Raw genomic sequence first — 20,964 nt, forward strand, 5'->3', positions numbered from 1 at the left:
CAGTCTCGCTCACACACAAATCTAATTTCAGTCTCAGGTAATAGTAGGTGGTGTTTTTGTTTTTGTCCTTCAACCAAAAATGTGTTGTTCCTCCTGCTTTTGATTTTTTCAGTCCTTAATCCCTTTGTTCTAATATTAGTCCCAGGCTATTTTAGCATCAAAGATGGAATGAACTTTGCTAAGTTTTGTGTGTGTGTGTGTGTGTGCGCGCTTTGCTTTTATGAGATATCTCACAGCTAGCAATAAGCCTTAAAAGATTCATGCTTGTGCAGTAATATCAGGGCTTATGTCCTCTATAGGATCTAGGGGGAAAATTGATTACAGACACACTTAAGAGATGTCTACTGTAGCTTCCATAGCAGTATTTAGCCATTACAGGTCAAAAAATTCAAACATGCATGAGCCTGTCTGACATTGCATCCATTAGGGGATGACATGATCATACATGCAAACAGATTTGATATTCTATCCAATAGATAGTACTGGTAACCTATCATAGCAGGACTGAGAGATAAATGTAGTGTATTATTACATACATGATGATAATGAGGGAACGCCAATGCCTTCAGATTATGACCTCAGTTACCTTTGTAGCTCCATTTTGTTCACCTGCTCAGGAAAACCCTCTTCCTTTTTAAAAACCCACTTGTGTGATGCTGAATATTGGAATTAGGAAGCTCAGAAAGCCACTTCATGTTCTTGTTTGCAAACAGTTATCTAGTTGTTTCATAACTTGCTGATGTTTGAGCTGTGGGAATGAATCAAATGTAGCAGCTGAGCTTGTACGTTCCTTGAGCTTGTTTCCCCCAGTATTACAATCAGGAAATGTAAAAGGTATTTCCTACTTACAGCTTGTCTCTCTGTACTCTCCTCTTCACCCCTTCCACTCTCTTAGCACTGGCCTTGTCTCTCTTTCCCCTACATCCAATCTGGTTAGTGATAGTGCAGGAGTCTTTACCTTGGAACGTCTAACCTTCTGGACCAGACTTTCTGTGTCATGCTAATTTGTCAACTTTCCATCTTATTTCTGATCTCATCTGTAAACATCTCTTCTTCCTTGTATACACTTCCTAATGTTGGTCTCTTTCTGTGCTGTTATCAACTCTGTAAATGCTTTCATTAAGCAGGCCTGACGTATTTTAGGATACAGTGTGTCTGAAAGTGGTTGGTTGTACGACATTGGAGTCAGATTCTGCTGGACCCCGCATGGGTGCACAAAGAAAAGGAGAGCACCAGCATCTTCTCTTTCTTGTTTCTTCTGCAGGTGCTGGCTTGAGTCCCATGGGGGAGCATAGTCCCTGCTTCCTCTTAGGTCTCCTGTGAGTGTTAATTGTGTAAAAGGGCTAGGAAGTCTAAAAGGAGAGCATGGACCTAGGTTTGGTCCCCTTCCTTCCCAGCCAGCAGAGATGGCTGAGTGCAGAGAGAAGAATGTATTGTGTGCTTTCCAAGAAAGGCGAAGCTGCTGCACTGATTTGCACTGCCTGGGAGACCACAGAAAGTTCTGGTTGACTTTCTGGTCTCCAGTGGCTGCATTGCCCGTCTGCACCCCCTGTAATGTGCCTGAAGGACATTCTGCCCCTATGGTTCTGTTGTGCGTTGTCAGCAGATCTGAGTGTAGCCTGCCCTCTTGAGTTTTTTTTTTCTGACTTTAGTGGGTTTAATGCTGTTATTTCAATGTCTCCTTACTGGGTACGAGTCTGTTAACAGCACTACTGTCATTTCTTATTTGTTTTATAAAAAATGTATATTTAAAGGGCCTGATTTTCAGCCTGGCCTCGGAGTTTTGGGCTCAGATATTCTGAGAAGGCCTTAACAGGACCAGTTTTGTTTCTAACTACAGACACAGATATTATAGTCAGATAAGTAATTACTTGAGTTGTGGGCTTAAGCAGGGATTTAAGCATGTTACTCACAAAAGTAGAGGCTTCCTCTGAAAATTGTTCCTCAAATTCTCTGTTGCCCTCTTTACTGGCTCTTCTGCAATGACTGGTTCAAAAATAGGCTATATTTACTCCCTTGTCAGTAATATTTCTATTAAGGATTTATTGTGCCTGAGGCACTGTTCACTGGAGCATTGACCTGGTGGTCAGTGACTGTTCCTCTGGAGCTGTTACCTATTCACATCAGAGTCCACTACTAGTGAGTTTGGGGATCATTAACACAAGAGCCCTTAACACCTGTTTGGGCTTGTGAGGCTGAGACTGAGAGGTCTGGGGAGATGTGATGAGACTAAAATCCATGAGGGGAAGAAATGAAAGCAATAGCTCAAGTATGGATTTCCCCTGAGAGAACATAATTTGAGCAACCTAGGCCACTTTTGATATTGTATGGTGGAATTAAAAAGTATATTTTAAAGTCTAACTCCTGTGTTGATATTTTTTTGCACTCCCTATAAAATGAAAGAACCAAAAGCAATAGCTTCTTTCTCTCCCTCCACCTCTGCTTGCTGTTGCCTCTAAAGTCAAGTTCTTTTTTGAGTGTAGGTGTTAGTGTGCTCCAGTGTACAATTGTTGGAGAGTTTTTATCCTTAACTGTACCTATCAGAGTAGCCTCAGCACCCTCTGCTGACTTGTGCGCATTGCTCAGGCATAAAGGGCTGAGCTGCCCTAGACCCCTCTCAGCTCTTTCCTATCACCTGTGATGATTGTTGCCCTGTCCTTGTTTTTGCAAGTCTTTTTCTCTATGCCTGTAAATAGTACACATGTATAGTGTAGCTTAGTAGTTAGTCAGTTACTTCATAGACATTTGTTTTGTTTTTGTTCTTTGTGTGGTTCTGGCACCCGGTTTGGGTATCAGCTCTGGTACTGGACGTATGGCATGCTCTCTGGCAAGGCTATGCTGAATAATGACCCTATCCCCAGCTGCCTTAAGCGCTTGTGGGAGGCTCACGGGAGTGACATGTGTGGCATTTGTAAGGGCTTTCAGCCCCATTTGAAAAAAGACACAGGGCAGCAGGTTAAAATATCTGTTAATATTGGCATTACAGCCTCCATCTGAGCTGTGTACTTCGGTCTGGGTACCAAGCATCTTGGTGTTGATCAGTAGCACAACTCCAGCACCTCTGGTATGGAGAGACAGATCAGCAGTACCGAAGAGGAGAGATCAGAAATTGGACTCAGTACCAAGGTCGTGAAAGGAATCAAAGAGGATGAGCTCTGCTAAAGACTTGGGAGGGTGTTCAGAGAGTAAGCACTTCCCATAGCACACCTCTAAACATGGGAGTTCATTAACCCCAGAGCCCATTGTGGGCCTGTCGAGACCAGCTCCTGACACACCTTCATTGGCTTCTCCTTGTGCCATGATATTGCAGATTATCTTCCTGGTACCATCTACTGCTGAGGAATCTGAGGCTGTGGGAGAGCTGTTGAACCTCTCGGTTCATCCATCACTAGCAGTTCAGGGGACTCACCTGGCACCAGTGCCCAGGGTACCACCCCCATGCTTTCAGCTCCACACCAAGCAGCTCCACTGGATGTGGCTGTCAGGGTGCCAGTAAGGCTGGTAGTGTCTAGTGGAAAGCCATAGATGATATCCCTGGCTCCAGTTTCTTCAGAGTCTGAGCGTTCTTCTCTGGCACTGGTGGGTATGGCATTGCCTTGATCTCAAGAAGAAACTTTGTCCTCATCAGACTCTGAAGTGGGTTCCTATGTATCCCAATTACCTGGTCCCATCAGAGGGATATGCCACTTGCCGGCCTGGTTTCCGCCTTAGTACCAGCAGGGAACTTATAGGAGGAACCCTGGTGCTATGCATAGCTGGCGTCCGGTGACCCTTTTGGAACCCACGAGGTTCCCCCCCTCCCGTCAAAATCTCTGCAGCCATCTCAGTCAGCTCAATCTGCTGAGCATCAGGAGCATCATTGCCACAAGCATGATAGCGTTGATACTGAGACCAGCACCAAGGGATCCCTCACACAGCAGTTGCATGAGAGCTAGGAACTGGACTGGCCCCCAGTATTGTTAGCACCCTCTTCCTCATCTCCTGATAAGGCAATTGTGGCGGAGTTTGTTTCTCCAATTCTGGACAATGTTAAGACTCTTCAGATGCTGTTAAAGAGGATGGCTATGACTTGATATTCACCTGGAGGAGGTCCAGGAAAAATTCCACAAGCTGGTGGACATTCTACTGTGGCCCCAGCTAGAATTGCTCTTCCAATAAATTAGGCTTTTTTAGAGTCTACCAAGATCGTTTGGCAGAGCCCACCTTCCCTGCTTCTGATTGCTAAAATGGCTGCTAAAATGTGGAGAGAAGGTGCTATGTCCACTCCCATGGGTTCAAGCACATATATAATCCCCCTCCTCCACGCTGCCTTGTAGTGGCAGCTGCCAAGAAAAAGGAAAGACAGGGACTCATAGGAGCACTGTAGGCACCGGGCTTCAACTGCAAAGAATAAAGAGGACAAGTAGCTAGACTTATTTTTGAGGAAGTTTTATTCCACAGATGGATGGTGCTTCACATTGCAAACCAACAAGCTTTACTGGGACACTACAATTTCACCCTGTGGGATACGGTTTTGAAATTTAGAGACTTGCTTCACTTCATCTGGGAGCCTCACTTCCTCATTTTGATAGTGGAGGACAAAATGGTTGCCAGAACAGCTCTGGTGGCATGTCTTGATGAAGCAGAATCTGCAGAGCACTGCATGGCCTCTGCCATCACAATGAGGTGGTCATTTTGGCTGGACTCTTCTGGCCTCCCTCCAGAGGTGCTAGAGCTAGTGCAGGACTTACCCTTTGAGGTATCATTGCTCTTTTCTGAAAAGATGGATGAGGCTCTGCATAGTTTCAAGGATTTTAGAGTGAGCCTGAAATCCTGGAGCTGAAATCCCTCAGCGGAAGGCATTCTGCCATCATCAGTGTCAGTGATTTCAGGGATTTATTACTTAAGCCCAAGATCTACCAAAGAAAAGGAGCAGAGGTGACAAATGGTGATCACCACCACCACTTCTCTCAGTTTCTGCAACCACTGGTGTTTGTAGAGGCAGGCGACTTCTTCCAACAGCTCGTTTTGATAGGTAGCTCAAGAGCCGTCTACCTGTTCTGAGAGTGCCATCCTTTTCTGTTCTAATTTTTGCAAACTGCTTGTCCTACTTCTATCATGCTTGGACCCAAATCACAACAGATCGGTGGAATTTAAGCACGGTGGAAGTGCGATGTTCACTTCCTTTTATTTCTGTGCCAAATTTCTGTCCCCTTTCCCCCTCCCTGTTCAGGACCCTCTCTCACAAGAAAGCATTACTGCAAGAGATACAATCATTTTTTGTAGGTGCTAGAGAGGAGATCCCATCTTTGTTCAACAGAAAGGGGTTTTACTCCAAATACTTCCTGATCCTGAAGGCAAAAGGAGGTCTTTGGCCTATTTTAGATATAAGGCAGTGTTTTTTTTTGATTTTTTTTAAATAAGGAAATTCTGGATGGTCACTTTAGCTTCCCTTATTTTCTGGAGACAGGGGACAGGTATGCTGCTCTCAACTTAAAGGATGCCTACATTCATGTATCAATTCAGCAAGGCCACAGAACATTTCTAAGTTTCACTATCTGGGGCTGCCATTATCAGTTCACAGCCCATTCCCTTTGATTTCTCAGTTGCCCCTCTTGTATTTACAGACCATATGGTGGAGGTAGCAGCTTTTCCTCTGGAGATGGGGGGAGTGGTCCATGTATTCCCTTATCTGGATGACTGGATGATAAGAAGTTAGTCCAGGTTGCAGGTGGTGTCCAGAATCTGCATAATCTGATCCGCTTTCAACATGCTCAGCCTGTTAATCAATACAGACAAGTCAGTCCTGTCTCTGATACTGAAAATAGAATTTATTGGAGTGGTCCTGGACTCCACAATGGCCAGGGCCTTGCTACCAGAGGCAACATTTCTTGCAATGCAAAGCCTCTTTCTGGATTTGAAGGCTTATCCTCTCTCCATGGTCAGACTTCTGGGTCACTTGGCTGTGTGCACTTACATGGTCCAGTACTCCAGACAGTGCCTCAGATCCCTTTAAGTCTAGGTGGCAGAGATATATTCTCCAAGAAGACACCACGTAGGCATGTTAGTGCACGTACAAAATTGCATCTTATCCTCCCTAGATTTGGGGGTTAGACCGAACAGTACATTCAAGGGAGTTGTGCAGAGGTGTGGCGAACTAACTTACATTAATCACAGATGCCTTGGATCTGGGATGAGATGCTTACGTGGGACACCTGCAGACACAAAGTCTGTAGTCTCTCTAAGATTTCAGTTTGCACATAAACATCAGGAATCCGCAGACTGTCCATTTAGCTTGCATGGCATTCCTTCCTTACATCAGGATGAGGGATGTATTGATGCTGACTGACAATACGACAGCCATGTTTTATGAAAACAAGCAGGGAAGAGCCCAGTCCTCACTACTCTGTTGGGAAGCAATCTTGCTCTGGGACTTCTACATCAGTAACTCTATACTTCTGATGGCGGCCCTGCTCCCGGGGGCTCAGGATACACCGGAAAATCGCATAAGCAAGTTATTTATCAACCATCATTAGTGGTCCCTTCGCCCAGACGTAGCAAGGTCCATTTTCTAGCTCTGGGGAACATCCCAAGTGGATCTGTTTGCCACAAAGGACAACACAAAAAATGACACCAGTTCTGCTCCACAGCAGGTCATAGCACAGGTTTGCTGATGGACGCTTTTTTATTGCCATAGTGGGAGGGTCTCTGTACACGATTCCCCTGCATAGCTCTTCTGCCCAGAGTTCTATGCAAGGCCAAACCAGACAAGGACAGTCTTATACTGATTGCCCCAGTTTGGCCTCATAAGCACTGTTTGTCTCAGTTCTCAGACCTATCAGTCAGTCTCTCCATTGTTCCTACTTCAGGCAGACTTAGTTTCACAGAATCACAGCTGCCTCTTACAGCTCAGCCTTGAGGCTCTTCACCAGTTGGCCTGGAGACTTCATGGATAACATTGGTGGAGAAGTCCTGCTCCAGAGAGGTGCAGGAGGTACTGCTGAATAGTAGAAAACTATCAATGAGGACAACTTACCTTGCTAAGTGGAAAAGATTTTCCATCTGGTCAAGGCTGAAAGGTGTCTCCCTCGTCCTTGGTTCTATTCAGCAAAGGCTGGACTGTGTTTGTACCTGAAACATCAAGGATTAGAGATTAGTTAGGGTACACTTAGCAGCTATGTCGACATTTCACCGTCCTGGGGATAAACACTTCCTTTATTCCAGTCCAATGGTTGTAATGTTTTTAAAGGGCTTGGACAAGGTGTTTCCACACATACAGAGTCTTATTCCACCTTGAAGCCTGAATTTAGTCTTAACTGTGCTGATGGATCCTCCCTTCGAGCCTGTAGTGACTTGCTGTCTGTTACACCTTTCAATGAAGGTAGCATTTTTAATAGTCATTACATTGACCAGGAGAGTAGGGGAGTTGAGGGCATTAGTATTACATCCTCTGTATACTTTTTTTACACAGATAAAGTCTACCTTCATCCCCGTCCAAGGTTCCTTACAAAAGTGATCTCCTCTTTTCATATCATCAAGTAATTTACTTACCGACCTTTCCAAAGACTCATGCTAACAAGGGAGAAGAGCTATTGCACACACTAGATGTTGGAAGAGCATCAGTGTTTTATCTGGAACAGGCTAAACCTTTCAGATCATCATTTCAGTTGTTGTTGCATCTGTGGACAGCACGAAGGGCAGCCTAATTTCTACACAGAGGATTTCAGCATGGATGTCCAGTTGTATTTGCTTATCGTACCACTACGCTAATGTGGAGCTGTTAGATAGAATATTGGGTCATTCAGCTAGATCCCAAGTGGCCTGTGCAGCATTTCTGGCTCATGTGTATTAGACGGTTGCAAAGCAGTAACCTGGTCCACATGTCACATGTTTACCTCGCACTATGCAATTTCTCAACAATCAAGAGATGATGCTAAATTTGGACAAGTGGTGTTCCAGTCCTTGTTCAAATAGAATTGCTTGTGAGTCACCTACAGTGGAATGGACATGTGCAGTCACTTGAAGAAGAAAAAATCATCACTGACCTTTCTGTAACTACTGTTCTTCTAGATGTTTTGCACATGTCTACGATGCACCCTCCTTCTCATCGCTATTGGAGTAATTCCAGTAGGAAGGAACTCTGGGGTGGGGTGGGATGTGAGTTGGGTTGGCTTGACCCTTTATGCTCGTGTAATATGCATGAGACAGCAGAGGGGATGCTCAGGCTGCCCCGATGGATGCTGCTGAGGGTGAGAACTCTCCAACAACTGTGGACTGGAGCGTACAAACACCCACAGTGAAAGGGACATGTGCAGTGCATCTTGAAGAGCAACAGTTACAGAAAGGTTAGTAACAACTTTTTCTGCTCAGTGAATTTTTACATTAGTCGTAAATCTCTGACAACAATGTTTTTTTAAATAACCTAGAACAATTGACAGCACTGTAAAATTCCTTAATAAAGCAATCATATCCAGTATTTACAATTCAGTGTGTTGGGATATATTGAGGAGAGAAGTATTTCCTAATGGTTAGATCAGAGGACTGGGAGTCAGGACTCATGGGTTCTATTCCCGTCTCTGACACTGCTTCACTGTGACCTTTTTGAGTCTCAGTTTTCCTATCTGTAAAATGGAAATAATTATACCTGCCTCATCAGAATAAGTTAACCCTGAGTTGCCAGATCCAATCCCATTCTACCCAACATGTCAGTCTCTGAGACCTGGTAGCAGCTTAATTTTTTACACACAGTTCCAACCCTTTCCCTTATGTCACGTGAATCTTTGATCATCTGGTAAAAGCAGTTAACTCCAAGCTCTGTAACTTTATTTAGGTTCCCTCTCTTTCTCACACCTCCATATGGACCAGGGTATGGAAAGCCATTTATTTTTACAAGTTTTTTAATTACATTTGTATGTTTAATAGATATATTTAACGTGATCTGGTGCATTGATCTGCTTGTGAAGAGGCTTTATAGTCCTGCCGCATGTACCCACCAAAAGGCCATTACAGGTGTCAAAATCTTCTTTACTCAGTTGTTGTTTTATAAATTTCATGGGCAGTATCAACTGCAACTTTCATCCAAGCCAGTTTATAAGTGTTAACCCTCTTTTCCAGGTGGGGAAAGTGAAGCACAGAGAAGTTAGGTGACTTTCCAAGTGTTCACAGAGCCCGTGGGTGAGCACTGAACAGAACACAGGAATCTTGTTTCCCAATCTATTGCTCTGATCGCTAGGTTACCCTGCTTACTCAATAGTTTTTTTATATATGCATATCTAAGACTAGGGTATTATTTCTTATAGTAGTTGCCCCTGTGAGGAAGGAAAGAAGCTAGATTGATTTGGAGTGACAAACTTCTTGTTGATTGTGAGTGAGTTAGTGAGGGTATTTACTATACCTATTGTAAGAAAGCTGCAATAACCCAGAGTTGCCATTACCATTGGGCTCCTGTAATTTTCACTTCATTAGATTCATGATGTGGAATTAGATTAGTAAAGTCAGAAAAATGTACCAAGAACCAGGCTTTGTGTTCCTGGGGAGAAAATTTTAACTTGTTTTTTCTCTGTCCCTCTCCTATAAATGCTTCTCAGTGAAAGCACTGTGAGCCAATGTCCTGTCATATATGATGGTTAAAGGGCTTCCCAAGCATAACTCAGCAGGTCCACAAACTCTAACAGGAGAAATGCTTTTGTGCCTAGTGGCTGGAGAGTTCACCCTATAGGCCCAGGTTGCATTTTCCTGCTACCTCACTGATCCTGAGGCGAATGAAAACCTCCCCAGCTTTAATGGAAAGCAGTGCACAGTTAGGAAGAAATTGACAGCCCCTTATGCTCTGCTTGCTGGTTTATTAATTGAAATGCTTTTGATTTAAAACAAGACTTCATGTTACAAACTCCCAGGGTCCTAGATCGTTAGTAGGATCAATTCCTTTGTCACTGCTGAGATCAGAGTCTAGAGTCCTATGTATCCCATGCGTCAGCTAATCATGTGACAGGCAAATAGTGCAGAGGAAGGAACACAGAGAAGCGAGCTGCCTGAACTGCTATGGCTTGATCCATGGGCGGTGCGCATCCTCACCTCCCCTTGGAGTCCATTAAGGTAACTTTCCTTGCAGGATTGGGTTGTTAGCAATCTCATCAGCTGTAGTGGGAGAAACACTTTGGCAGGTCCTTATACAAATATTTTCAGTTGTTTCGAAGAATTGGTAATGGGATATGGAGTTTTTACCTCTACAGGATGGCTGGCAGTGACTTGAAGTTGCTACTGTCTGATGGCTGTTTGGGGGCTTGTGTGATACCTGTTTGGTGTGTCTCAATACATCTGCACATCACTGTTAACATGATTTGTGCCCTTGTTCGGTGATGTCAGAAGAGAGACTAAGAGCCGAATGGGCCATGGAGAGTGAACTTCCTTCTTGTCTGTGGGTTGTGGTTGACTCACGTTGGTGCAGCAGCGTAAAGGAAGCTTGCTTAGCCTCCACCCATGTTGTAGCTGTTCTGTGGCTAAATAGAGGAATTCAGTCTCCAGAACTGCTATTATACACACACACACACAAACACTCTCTTGCTATTACAACAGTCTTGAAGTGTGACCTTGAGCAAGTCATTTAACCTCTCAGTGCCTCAGTTTCTCTGTCTGTAGAATGGGATTAATAATATTTGTATTCCTTCTGGTGGTCTATGAGAATTTGTGATTGATTGTAAAGTCCTTTATGATCCTACGTAGCATGAGGCATTCTCAGTTCTTTGCTTTTTCTCTTTAGGATGGATACATGCAGTTTATACTCCAGTAGATTCTCTGGTGTTCGGTGGAAATATCCTGCATAGCTTTAATGTTCCCATGCAGCTTCGCGTCTATGAAATTGAGGACAGAACAAGGGTAAGGATGCTTGATTCTCTTTTTAAGTGTACAGTTCCTTGTGACTGTGTCATATATAAAATCCTTTTCATGTCCCTTTCTGAAAGACAAGAACTAGTGGTATTTCCATGTCACAGTGGTTGGAACAAGAAAGGTAAATGCCAGGCAACAAGGCCCTCCAAGTCTGTTTTTCTTGGTGGGATTTGCTCACTTATTTGCCCCCAGTTCCCATTGACTAGTCACTGTTGAGTCTCTTGTCTGGTTTTATGTCCCCCTTGACCTCCTGTAGTGTAAACCAGGGGTTCTCAACCTTTACCCCCTGTGGTATACAAATTCCACGGCCCATCTGTGCTCCAACAACTATTTTGTTGCATATAAAAGCCAGGACTATCATTAGGGGGTAGCAAGCAGGGCAATTGCCCAGGCCCCATACCACAGGGGGCCCTATGAAGCTAAATTTCTCAGGTTTCAGCTTCAGTGCCAGGTGGCAGGGCATCAGGGCCTGGGTTTCAGCCCCATGTGGTGAGGCTTCGACCTGCTGGGGGCCAGGCAGCACGTCTAATGCCAGCCCTGCTTGGCAGCCCCCTGAAACCTGCTTGTGGCCCCCCCAGGGGGCCCTGGACCCCTGGTTGAGAACCGCCAGTGTAAACGTCTTTCCTTTTACATGGAGATAAATTGACCTTTAGGGTACACTTTCCCCTTCTCGTGTGGGGGAACAAGACCAAAGAACCAATGGAACTAGCATGGTTCTGCTGCCCAGAGTGGAATGGGGGAGCCATACAAAAGCTGCAAAAGGGAACTACATTACTCATTGTTTTGAACTCTGGGAAGCTTTCTTCCACAGCAGCTCCATGCTAGTGCAGGGGAAACTTTGGGGATTTGGGGGGAGGGGGAATTGAGTCCACACATCTGACCAAAACACCAACATAGTGGGAAGAGTATCAGATCATGGAGTAAGTGACTGTGTGGGTTCTACGCTTGGAGGATGAGAATTGGGCCTTTGGTTAGAATCCCAGTTACTTAATAGCTATAATTATTTTTAGCTAGATAAAATAAGACTAATAACAATCTCAAAGAAGTGTAATTCTGTTTTAGTTGCCCCATGTGGTGGGTTTTTTTTTGTTTTTTTTTTGATAGCCTGCCACAGTTATGTAATGCAGATATTCAACCATCAGTTTATGTAAATTCCTTGCCCGAGGATGTTGTGAAGGCCAAGACTATAACAGGGTTAAAAAAAGAACTAGATAAATTCATGGAAGATAGGTCCATTAATAGCTGTTAGCCAGGATAGGCAGGGATGGTGTCCCTAGCCTCTGTTTGCCAGAAGCTGGGAATGGGTGACAGTGGATGGGTCACTTGATGATTACCTGTTCTGTTCATTCCCTCTAGGGCACCTGGCATTGGTCACTGTCAGAAGACAGGATACTGGGCTAGATGGACCTTTGGTCTGTTCCAGTATGGTTGTTCTCATGTTCTTATATACAGTCCTGATACAGTTATACTGGTATAACCCCGTGTGTGTGTGTGGACACTTTCATTCCAGTGTAAGATTGGCTTTGTTCGTTTTAGCTTATATCACTTGGGAAGGGATTTAAGCTGAACTGAAATAAGCCACTCTTACACTGGAATAAGTGTCTACACTGAGAGAGAGGTTGTGCGTTAGTGTTGTTGATACCAGGATAAGTAGTAAATCTTTCCCATGTAGACAAGGTCTATTTAATATTGTAATTTATTGAACACGAGCAGTATTCTCAGTGCTGTTCATTCCTACAAGAGGACATGGTGCCTACCCTAGGGATTTCAGTCTAAATTAAACACTTTTTACAGAGACACAATATACAGGGTGAGGACCTCGGCTTGAATCATGCACATTTTGCTTAGTGGCTCTACACCATTTCCTCACCAGTGTGCAAAGCCTTTTTCCTGTGCAGGCTCTCTCATTCCAGTGTTCTGACACCACGATGCTACTCCGTTACTTTCCAGGGGACACAAAGGCTGATAGGTCTTGTATTGCTAAGCATTAATAGAAGGTATTGGTTTCCTGGAGGGATTTGAATGGAGAGAGGGAATATTTGGCACATAGGAAGGAATTCTCAGTGGGAGAGGTGGCATGGCAGAAAGGGGCAGTTAAAAGGGAGATCTGGGCAGAACGAAGGGCGTGAAAGTGGGTGTAGGGGGAATCAAGAACAGAGACAAAGGCAGGAGTGGAGTTTTTCATGACCTTGGCGGGAAGCATGAGAAGCATGAACTTGATGCAAAAGGCAGTGGACAGATTTGAACAGGGGAGTGCCAGGAGGGGAAGCTGATCTTAGCAACAGCATTTAGAGTAAATCAAAGAGGGAGGTAAGATGAATTGCAGGGAAGCCACAGTGAAGGAGGTTGTCATAATCAAGGCCAGAGGAGAACAAGGACTAGAGAATGGCATTAGGGGTAGATCAGAAAGGAAGGATTTTAGAGAGATTGTAGCAGAAAGACTGGCAGGAGTATATTGGAGCCTGGATGTAAGAGAGAGGAGAAAATCTATGAGCCTGGGTGATGAGGATAGTAAAGCTGGCAACAGTAGTGGAGACAAGGGGAAGAAGAGAGGGCTATGGAGGAAAGATGTAAACCAGAAACAGTGTGTGAATGAATTACATAGAAAGCCATGGAGAAAATGGAAAAGAGACAGATAATATTACTGCAGCAATAGAAGAGTAGGAGCATCATTTTCATAGGGAGTTGAGCACTCACTGCTCCTGTAGACTTCAGTCAGAGCTGTGGATGCTCAGCACCTCTGAAAATCAGGCTCTTCCTTCCAAGGCAGTTAGGGTGGCTCTTGACCTTTCAAGTGTTCATCAGCATTGCACTAAGAGAGACATTGGCCTATGTCACAATGAGCAGTTAGGTGTCTAACTAGCACTGAGAAGTTGGTCACTTACCTGCCATTTTTACCTTAGAAAATCTCCCTTAAATTGTTGTTTGGAAAAGGACGCTTTCAAGATTCGAAGCCCACGTTTTAACCTTTAATCTTGTAGGTTTCATCTAAGATTGTTTCTGCAAAGTACATGTAATACTTTATCATCCCCCCTACCCCCAAATAAATGTTTCAGTGCTTAAAAGAGGGGGGGAGGGAGTCTGCCAGTGGCCCAGAACTCAAACAACTCTATAGCAACAAACTTAGCACTCAATGCAGCTATATGATAATAATTTATTATACTCAGTCTAGCACTCATGAGCAATCCTACAATAACAAAGACATGTAAATAATCAAATGCTCACAAGTAACCCTACAATAACAAAGATGTGTATGCAGCCCTACACTAATGAACTGACCTGCAATAAAACGTGACAGAAAGTAAAAGTACATATGTTTTTTGTAAAATGATGATTTAAAAAATCCTGAAATCATTATATAAGTCTCTCTTAAAAGTAAATGTTTTCCTAATGAACAGAATGCACTATTCAGTTTACTTTGTGGAACAAATATTGTAATTTCTTCTTTATTTGAATAATCCTCACTGAGTGGTATAGCCAGATCATGTTTAATGTACTTGAAAGCGAGTTCGCCAGTGAACAGACTGCAGATGGGTTTCTCCTGAGTATTGATCTTTCCATTGTGTGTAACACAGAAGTAAATTACATGATGTGATTCGCAAAGTAATTGCCACACTCAAATCAAAGTGTAATCTGGGTGTGTTTCCCCTCTTGATTTTGCACAGAGCAATTTTATGGAGGTTTCACTGTGTTTAAACCTGCTGTATAATGCTTAATCATCTTTGATTGCTGGTATTCAAAGCCATTTTTATGCTAGGTGCAGTTGTTGTTGTTTTAGCAGCTAAGACAAGGATAATACATGGCTGAAATGGTAATGCTGATTTAGAGCCCAATAAAACCCCCTAGCTTGTACACTTGTCATGCTTATTCTATCTTAATTTCTCATATCCCTGGGAGATTTTTAAAGAGGGTTATAGCCATTTAAAATAGTTTTTAGACATGTTTTTTATTACTCCTTATTGTTGGAAACAGCTTCTAATGTGCAATTGAGGTAAACAATTATTCTCTAGCCTTGCAGTTTGTAGAGATTTTCATTCTGCCTTTCCTAGAGGCCAATTAACAGCTAGTCAAATAGGCCAAGCTGTTTAGCTCTCTACTAGACCAGCTTGGGTAACTGCAAAGCAGGCTGCAATGTAAAGGTTCATCATTTTGGCTTAGGGGTGTTATGGGTTCAGTATTACCGAAGGAGAAGAAATGTTAAGCTATTTTTAGCTGATCTAGATTTAACCATATTAATGTATTTGAGCCTGTATGAGGATATAAGCATTCAAAATATATACGTAAGGTGGTCACTCACAGATGATGGTATTTGCTACTGATTCTGTTTTCTGGAACCTAAAGTAAAAATTTTAAATTGATAGATTAATTTCCCCCCAAATTAATTTTAAAAAATTGTTTAAAAAATATTGCGATGAGAATAATTCAATGCAAGTAGAAGACATAGTGATTTTTTTTTAATAGCTATAATAAACTAATACTTTCTAGGGGGGGAATGTGCCTCGCATATGCTTGGGTTTTTTTGTTTTTTGTATAAGTCTCTAAAATAATTTCACTTTGAACTGTAGATATGATCATATTCTGGAGAGAATTTTTCTCACTGTACAGGAATAATTAAAAATGTATTCAGTGGATTGTAAATTGTTAATCATAGAAGTTAGAGCTGGAAAACGTCTATTAGATTATCTAGTCTATCCCCCTGCTGGTGCAGGATTTAGTCCCTTGGCGGAAGATACGTTAGATAGTAAATTGTAAACTGATCACAGATAACTTTTGGCTTCATAATTATTTTTTTTTAAAGTTCATTTGACCTACGGGTATGCGATAGGAAAAGGTATGGGCGTGTACATCATACAATTCACATCCATTACAACTAATAAATATCTAGGAAGGTCATAAATGATGTATTCATTTATGCTTTTGCATAAAGCACATTTAAGACATTTTTAAACCACTGTCAATCTTACATTTGCTTCTACAGCAAAAGGCACTGTAGACCTTTGTACAGTATCTATTACTACATATGGTAGCTCTTACTTTTGAAGGTTTATAAAGCAGAGCCATCTCAGGCAAATAGTGGATTACAGAGGCATGGAGGGATTTGCTGTGGGTTGGAACATTGATAGTGAGGCAATTAGGAACTCAAATTGAATATTAAAGATTGATATACATAATGGGAGCACTGCATGCATTACTGCCTTGTCTTTCACATTGAATTAACATTGGTAACAACTAAATTTGGTGACGCTCAGAATCTGTCAACAAATGTTGAGCAATGATGTCTTTAATATTCCCAGGCATGTGGCTGAAAACCTTTTGAAGGCTGAGGGGTGGAAGGCGGCTTCCTGTTTGTAAGTCAATTCTTTGCAAATTTTGTTTCCTGCAGTGCTCTCTTGGAAAAATTTGAGTTCCTTTATTAGCATATATTTTAGCATGGCTAATTTCCCTTGTGTTCTGTAATAGTGATAAGTGACGTGATCTCTTCTTTCTGACATGTAACCAAACCAAAAGGAAAAAGGATTCTCCAGTACTTTAACACCCTGGGGCTGAATGTTGTTCTCGCATCTAGGTTTTGGTTTTTTAGAAGTACAGTGCTATATAACACACGACTTAGGGAATGTTTGGAACGATGCAGCAGCAATCAGTTGCATCACCCTCAGCAACATTTGACAGCATCTGGGTTCAGATTTGCCAGCTACATTTGTGCTGAGTTTATAAGGTCTCAGCTCTGGTAAACACTTTGGATTACTTATACTCTACCTTGCAATGCACTTCGTTTCCTTAATGACATGTTATTTTATTGTTTAAAGTGTTTCAGTTTCCCCTACAATGGGAGCAGATGCAAGTTTTTTTGACTGGCTACTCTGGGCACAATTTTCAAATGTGGACCTTTTAGCAGAACATCTGAATCCCACAGGTGGATGCTTTGCTCTTGGCAGGTGTGTAAATGTCTGTTTTGCACAGCCAAGTGCCAGTATGAGTTTCCAGATGCTGTATTTAGTCATTCTGTTTAGACTCTCATGTTTAAAGAAAATGGACTGCCTGTAATAATGATCCTTTCTGGTGCAATGCAGTTTTCATTAAAGGTGGGCAGATATGTGTTAGACCTGTTGGTTAAGTGAGAAGTTAAACTGCATAGAATGTGTTGAGCTGTTTCACATAAACCTGCTGCAATATATGCAAGATAGGTTTTATCCAGCCCACAAAATGCAAATTCAGTGCCTGCAAGGAGTAAGAACTGTTCAGTGTAAGTACCTGTGCATGCAAGGTATATGGCATTCGTTTAAAAAAAAAAAAAAAAAAAAAAACAAAGCAAATGTACATACATATTCAAACACACCAAATGTACATACATATTCCCAAATTGGAGGCTCCACAGTGTCTTCCTTAACACAGAGATCTCCCTTACTTGGAAAACTGTTAGAGGAAAAAAAGCAGTTTCTTTTTCTTTTAAACATGAAATAAATATCACAGATATACAGCACTGAGACATCAGCTTCTAATACGAAAATGGCAAGGCTGGGAGATAAAGGGAAGGGTATAGAATTTTTTGGTAGAATCCCACTTTTCTGTTTGATTCAGGGCAAACGTTGATTGACTACCAAAATATTAAGAGTAGAACAAATGTAGGGGCCCTTTTTTTGTATTTAATGTTTGAATGTGATATACCAACAATCAAAATTTTATTTTTGTTCCATTGTTTAATCAAATGGTGGTATTGTAAAGACCTGAGTTGACAAGGATCGAGTTTTCTGCTTGGCTCTTTGTAGGTAATAATGCTGTTTTGACAAATCATGGAATAATTTTTAGGAAATCAAAAGAACCCACGTTTATTTTAACTTGAATTTTAGTGACTAACATCTGTATGTGACCACCCTATGTTTATACAGTAGATAAATAATACCTTAGGGGGCCATGCATCAGTTTCATGATTTCACAAGACCACAACTCCCTGCCCACCTCCCCCACCAACCCAAATTAGTGAACCAAGGAATGATGCTATCTTATCAGGCAGGCAGGCAGTCTCCTCATTTCGTATGCTGAACGCATACATCTCACTCAGCTCCCACCCTCTTTCCCCTCCCCCTCCTGCATACCGTTTGTGCTCTTGATAACATGATGAGAATGATGACTGGCCCTTGTGCTGCAAACTTCTCTCCCTTCCACATGGATTGACAGTCTCAATCTTGCTTTCAGGTGCATGCCAAATTCCGTTATCCTTTCTACTATGAAATGTGCTGGTATGTTCTGGAGAGATACGTGTCCTGTGTGACCCAGCGCTGCCACCTCAGCAAAGAATACCAGAAAGAATCAATGTTAATTGGTGAGTGAATCCTTCGAGTGCGAATTCAGAATGGACGCTGGCACCTCAGACTAGTCATTGCTTTGGCTTTTGCAAAGCAGACTGTAAATTAAATTGGAGAAATATAGAGATCCTAATGAATTATTTCATTATTTGGGGATAGAGAAGATTTGAAGCTCAAGCATTTCACTGAATCGGCACCCTTCCTTGAATGATATTTATTGAGCTTTTTCATGGCAAATGGATCTCAGAAAATTAATTTCAGATTTGTTTATTTCTTGGTTTCAGTAATGTTTGTGTTGTGGTGATCTGCCAAATAGCTGAGGATTTACTGTTGCATTTGGCATATTACCTTAGCAGCCAAAAAGTCTGCATTGCAAATTTGTTCTGTTGGTTTGGATAGTTAGCACTTTTATAGGACTTTTTGTCTACACAGTGCACTACAAGCAGCCACTAAATCTGGCTTCTTTTTTTTTTTTTTACATCTCTGGTTTTATTTTTCCCAAACTAGTGACTAGTTTATTTAAAAAACCAAACAAACTTACATTTTCAATAACTTAAATGCAGGCAAGGCAAAGAAACCTTTAAAACAGTAGCTGAAAGTGAACCGTGGCAGAGATGGATGGATGGAATCGAAGTGGGAAAGTGCCAAGAGTTGATACTGACATGAGCTTGGAGTAAGCTTGAGTTCTAGCAGTACAGCTAGAGTTCTAGTCTTGCCTATCAGCTTTATTTATTTTATTTCCAAAGGGCGACTGGGCAATGCCATCTTGCTTTTAGGTACAGAAAGACTGACAGTAGCACAAGTATCAGCTAGATCAGGCTGGTACTTCTGGAAGTAGAGAGAGAAGCTAAAGTATTTCCATCCCACCCTTTTCCCTACTCCCCTAGCGGGCCGTCATTGTGAATACCACATGTTTGGGAGCCCCAGAGGTTTTAGAGAGAATGGCCAGCAGTCAGGACATAAATGGCCACCTAATGCATCATGACATTTCAATGAAAGGGGCTGCATAGGTGGTAGGCATTGCTCTTTAGTGAGCCATGCTGCCAGAAAGTAGCATGGAGAAGCTGACTGACTGCAAAGGTACTCTGGGGGTACGTCCAGACTACCCGCTGTATCGGCGGGTTGCGATCGATTTTTGGGTATCGATATATCGATCCCCGAACGTGCTCTCATCAATTCCGGAACTCCACTGGAGCAAACGGTGGTAGCGGAGTCGACAGGGGAGCCACGGACATCGATCCCGCGCTGTGAGGATCCGAGGTAAATTGATCTAAGATAGTTCGACTTCAGCTACGCTATTCACGTAAGCTGAAGTTGCGTATCTTAGATCGATACCTCCCCCCCCAGTGTAGACCAGCCCTGAAATCTGAAGGAGCTCCCTGCAGATCTCAGCATATCTGTATGGATGGAGGGTCTCATTCCGTAGCCTCTCTGTGGGCCATCAAACTCCTCCGCTGAAGGATTAATAAGTCAGGAACTCCCAAAGCATACTGTGTGGCGTGCTGAGTAACTGCTCGCTTCTGGCTGGTTTTGTTCTGGGAGAAGGAGCTCTTTAAAGAACCATTGACAAAACTGTCTGTCCTTGTATCCCTTGGAAAGTAAAGAAGCAGCACTTGGATGTCAGAATGCTGGCATGAGAGATGCTGTGCTCCAGAGAGAGAGTTCCTGACACTGAGGCAGGGGTGGAGGGTCATTAAGTTGTACAATGAAATTAACATGTTTTAGAATGAATGAGGTGCATGGAGATGGGATGGCTCAGGAGATTGAACATAAGATATGGAACCTTTCCATCTAAATCACCAGCGTGAATCCAGGTCCGCTCAGTAGTGACTGTTGGTGATTTGGTCAGCCATGCGGAATAGGTCTCAGGTTATGTCTATACTAGATAGCTTACAGTGACATTGGTTCAGCTGTGCCACTGTAAGATCTCTCTTGCGTAGCTGCTTTATGCTGACGGGAGAGCTCTCTCGTTGACTTAATTAAACCACTCCCAATGAGCAGCGGTAGCTATGGTGGTGAGAGAAGCTCTCCCGCTGATGTAGTGCTATGCACACTGCCACATATGCCTGCAAAACTTTTGTCACTCAGGCTGTGTGTGTTTTTTCCACACCCTTGAGCGACATAACATTTTGGTGACTTAAGTGGTAGCATAAGTATGACCTTAGTCCAGTTCCTAGTGGTGAGGCATCCAAGTCATGTAAAAACACAGTTGTCACCAAGTTGGCCCATTCTGGGAATCTCAGTAGGCTGAATCAGCAGAATAACAGGCCATGGAGATTAAGTTGTCTTCTCAGCTCTGTAGATAGTGCTTTTAGGCCAGGATTGAGGCAGTATGGAGAATCTTGGACTGCCATTGCCCATTTGTAGGAATTCTGTGGAGGCAAAGAGAACTTTTGGTGTCCCCAGGGCTGTCAGTCCAGCCCTTTGTGCCGGCACTAAAATTACTTGGACTCAAAATTGTATTTTGGATCCAGAATACTGGGATGTCTGCTGCAAGGAGAAAATGTTGTGATGGAAAGAGACTGTTCATTGTGGGGAAGGAGATAGAAATGGAGCTTTCAGAGTGATAGAGTAGGAGTCAGTGCTTAGGTGGAAATGAAGAGGGTAGCCATCTTTAATTGGGTCCCAGTTTTCCTCCAGACTTACCCCCAGTTTTGAGACACATGGTGCTTCTCTGGAGCTTGAACTGGAAAGGACACTTAGAGCCTTCAAGGGAAAAAGCCTCAGTAAAAAGAAGTCCGAAGAGCAGTAATAGTTTGAGCAATCAAAATAAGAGGTGGATGATGCAAGTCAG

At 42.8% G+C, this 20,964-nt stretch overlaps 1 protein-coding gene and 1 long non-coding RNA gene across 7 annotated transcripts in view; one reads left to right on the forward strand and one right to left on the reverse strand.

The window, feature by feature from the left end:
* KDM2B (lysine demethylase 2B) overlaps window positions 1-20,964 on the forward strand; it is a 176,792-nt gene that overhangs the window by 81,346 nt on the left and 74,482 nt on the right. For all 6 annotated transcript variants that reach the window (XM_032800626.2, XM_032800627.2, XM_075059864.1 and 3 more), the window contains 2 exons: window positions 10,739-10,854; window positions 18,061-18,187. In XM_032800626.2, the coding sequence (XP_032656517.1) occupies window positions 10,739-10,854; window positions 18,061-18,187 (243 nt within the window). The remainder of the gene's footprint in view (window positions 1-10,738; window positions 10,855-18,060; window positions 18,188-20,964) is intronic.
* LOC116836764 (uncharacterized) lies at window positions 4,484-18,027 on the reverse strand. Its single transcript, XR_004376520.2, has 5 exons — window positions 17,961-18,027; window positions 13,752-13,866; window positions 7,016-7,110; window positions 5,609-5,758; window positions 4,484-4,895 (listed from the first exon to the last, which is right to left on the reverse strand). It is a non-coding gene; the product is annotated as an uncharacterized LOC116836764 (long non-coding RNA).

The sequence above is a fragment of the Chelonoidis abingdonii genome, chromosome 22 (assembly GCF_003597395.2).
Source record: "Chelonoidis abingdonii isolate Lonesome George chromosome 22, CheloAbing_2.0, whole genome shotgun sequence".
NCBI lineage: Eukaryota > Metazoa > Chordata > Testudines > Testudinidae > Chelonoidis > Chelonoidis abingdonii.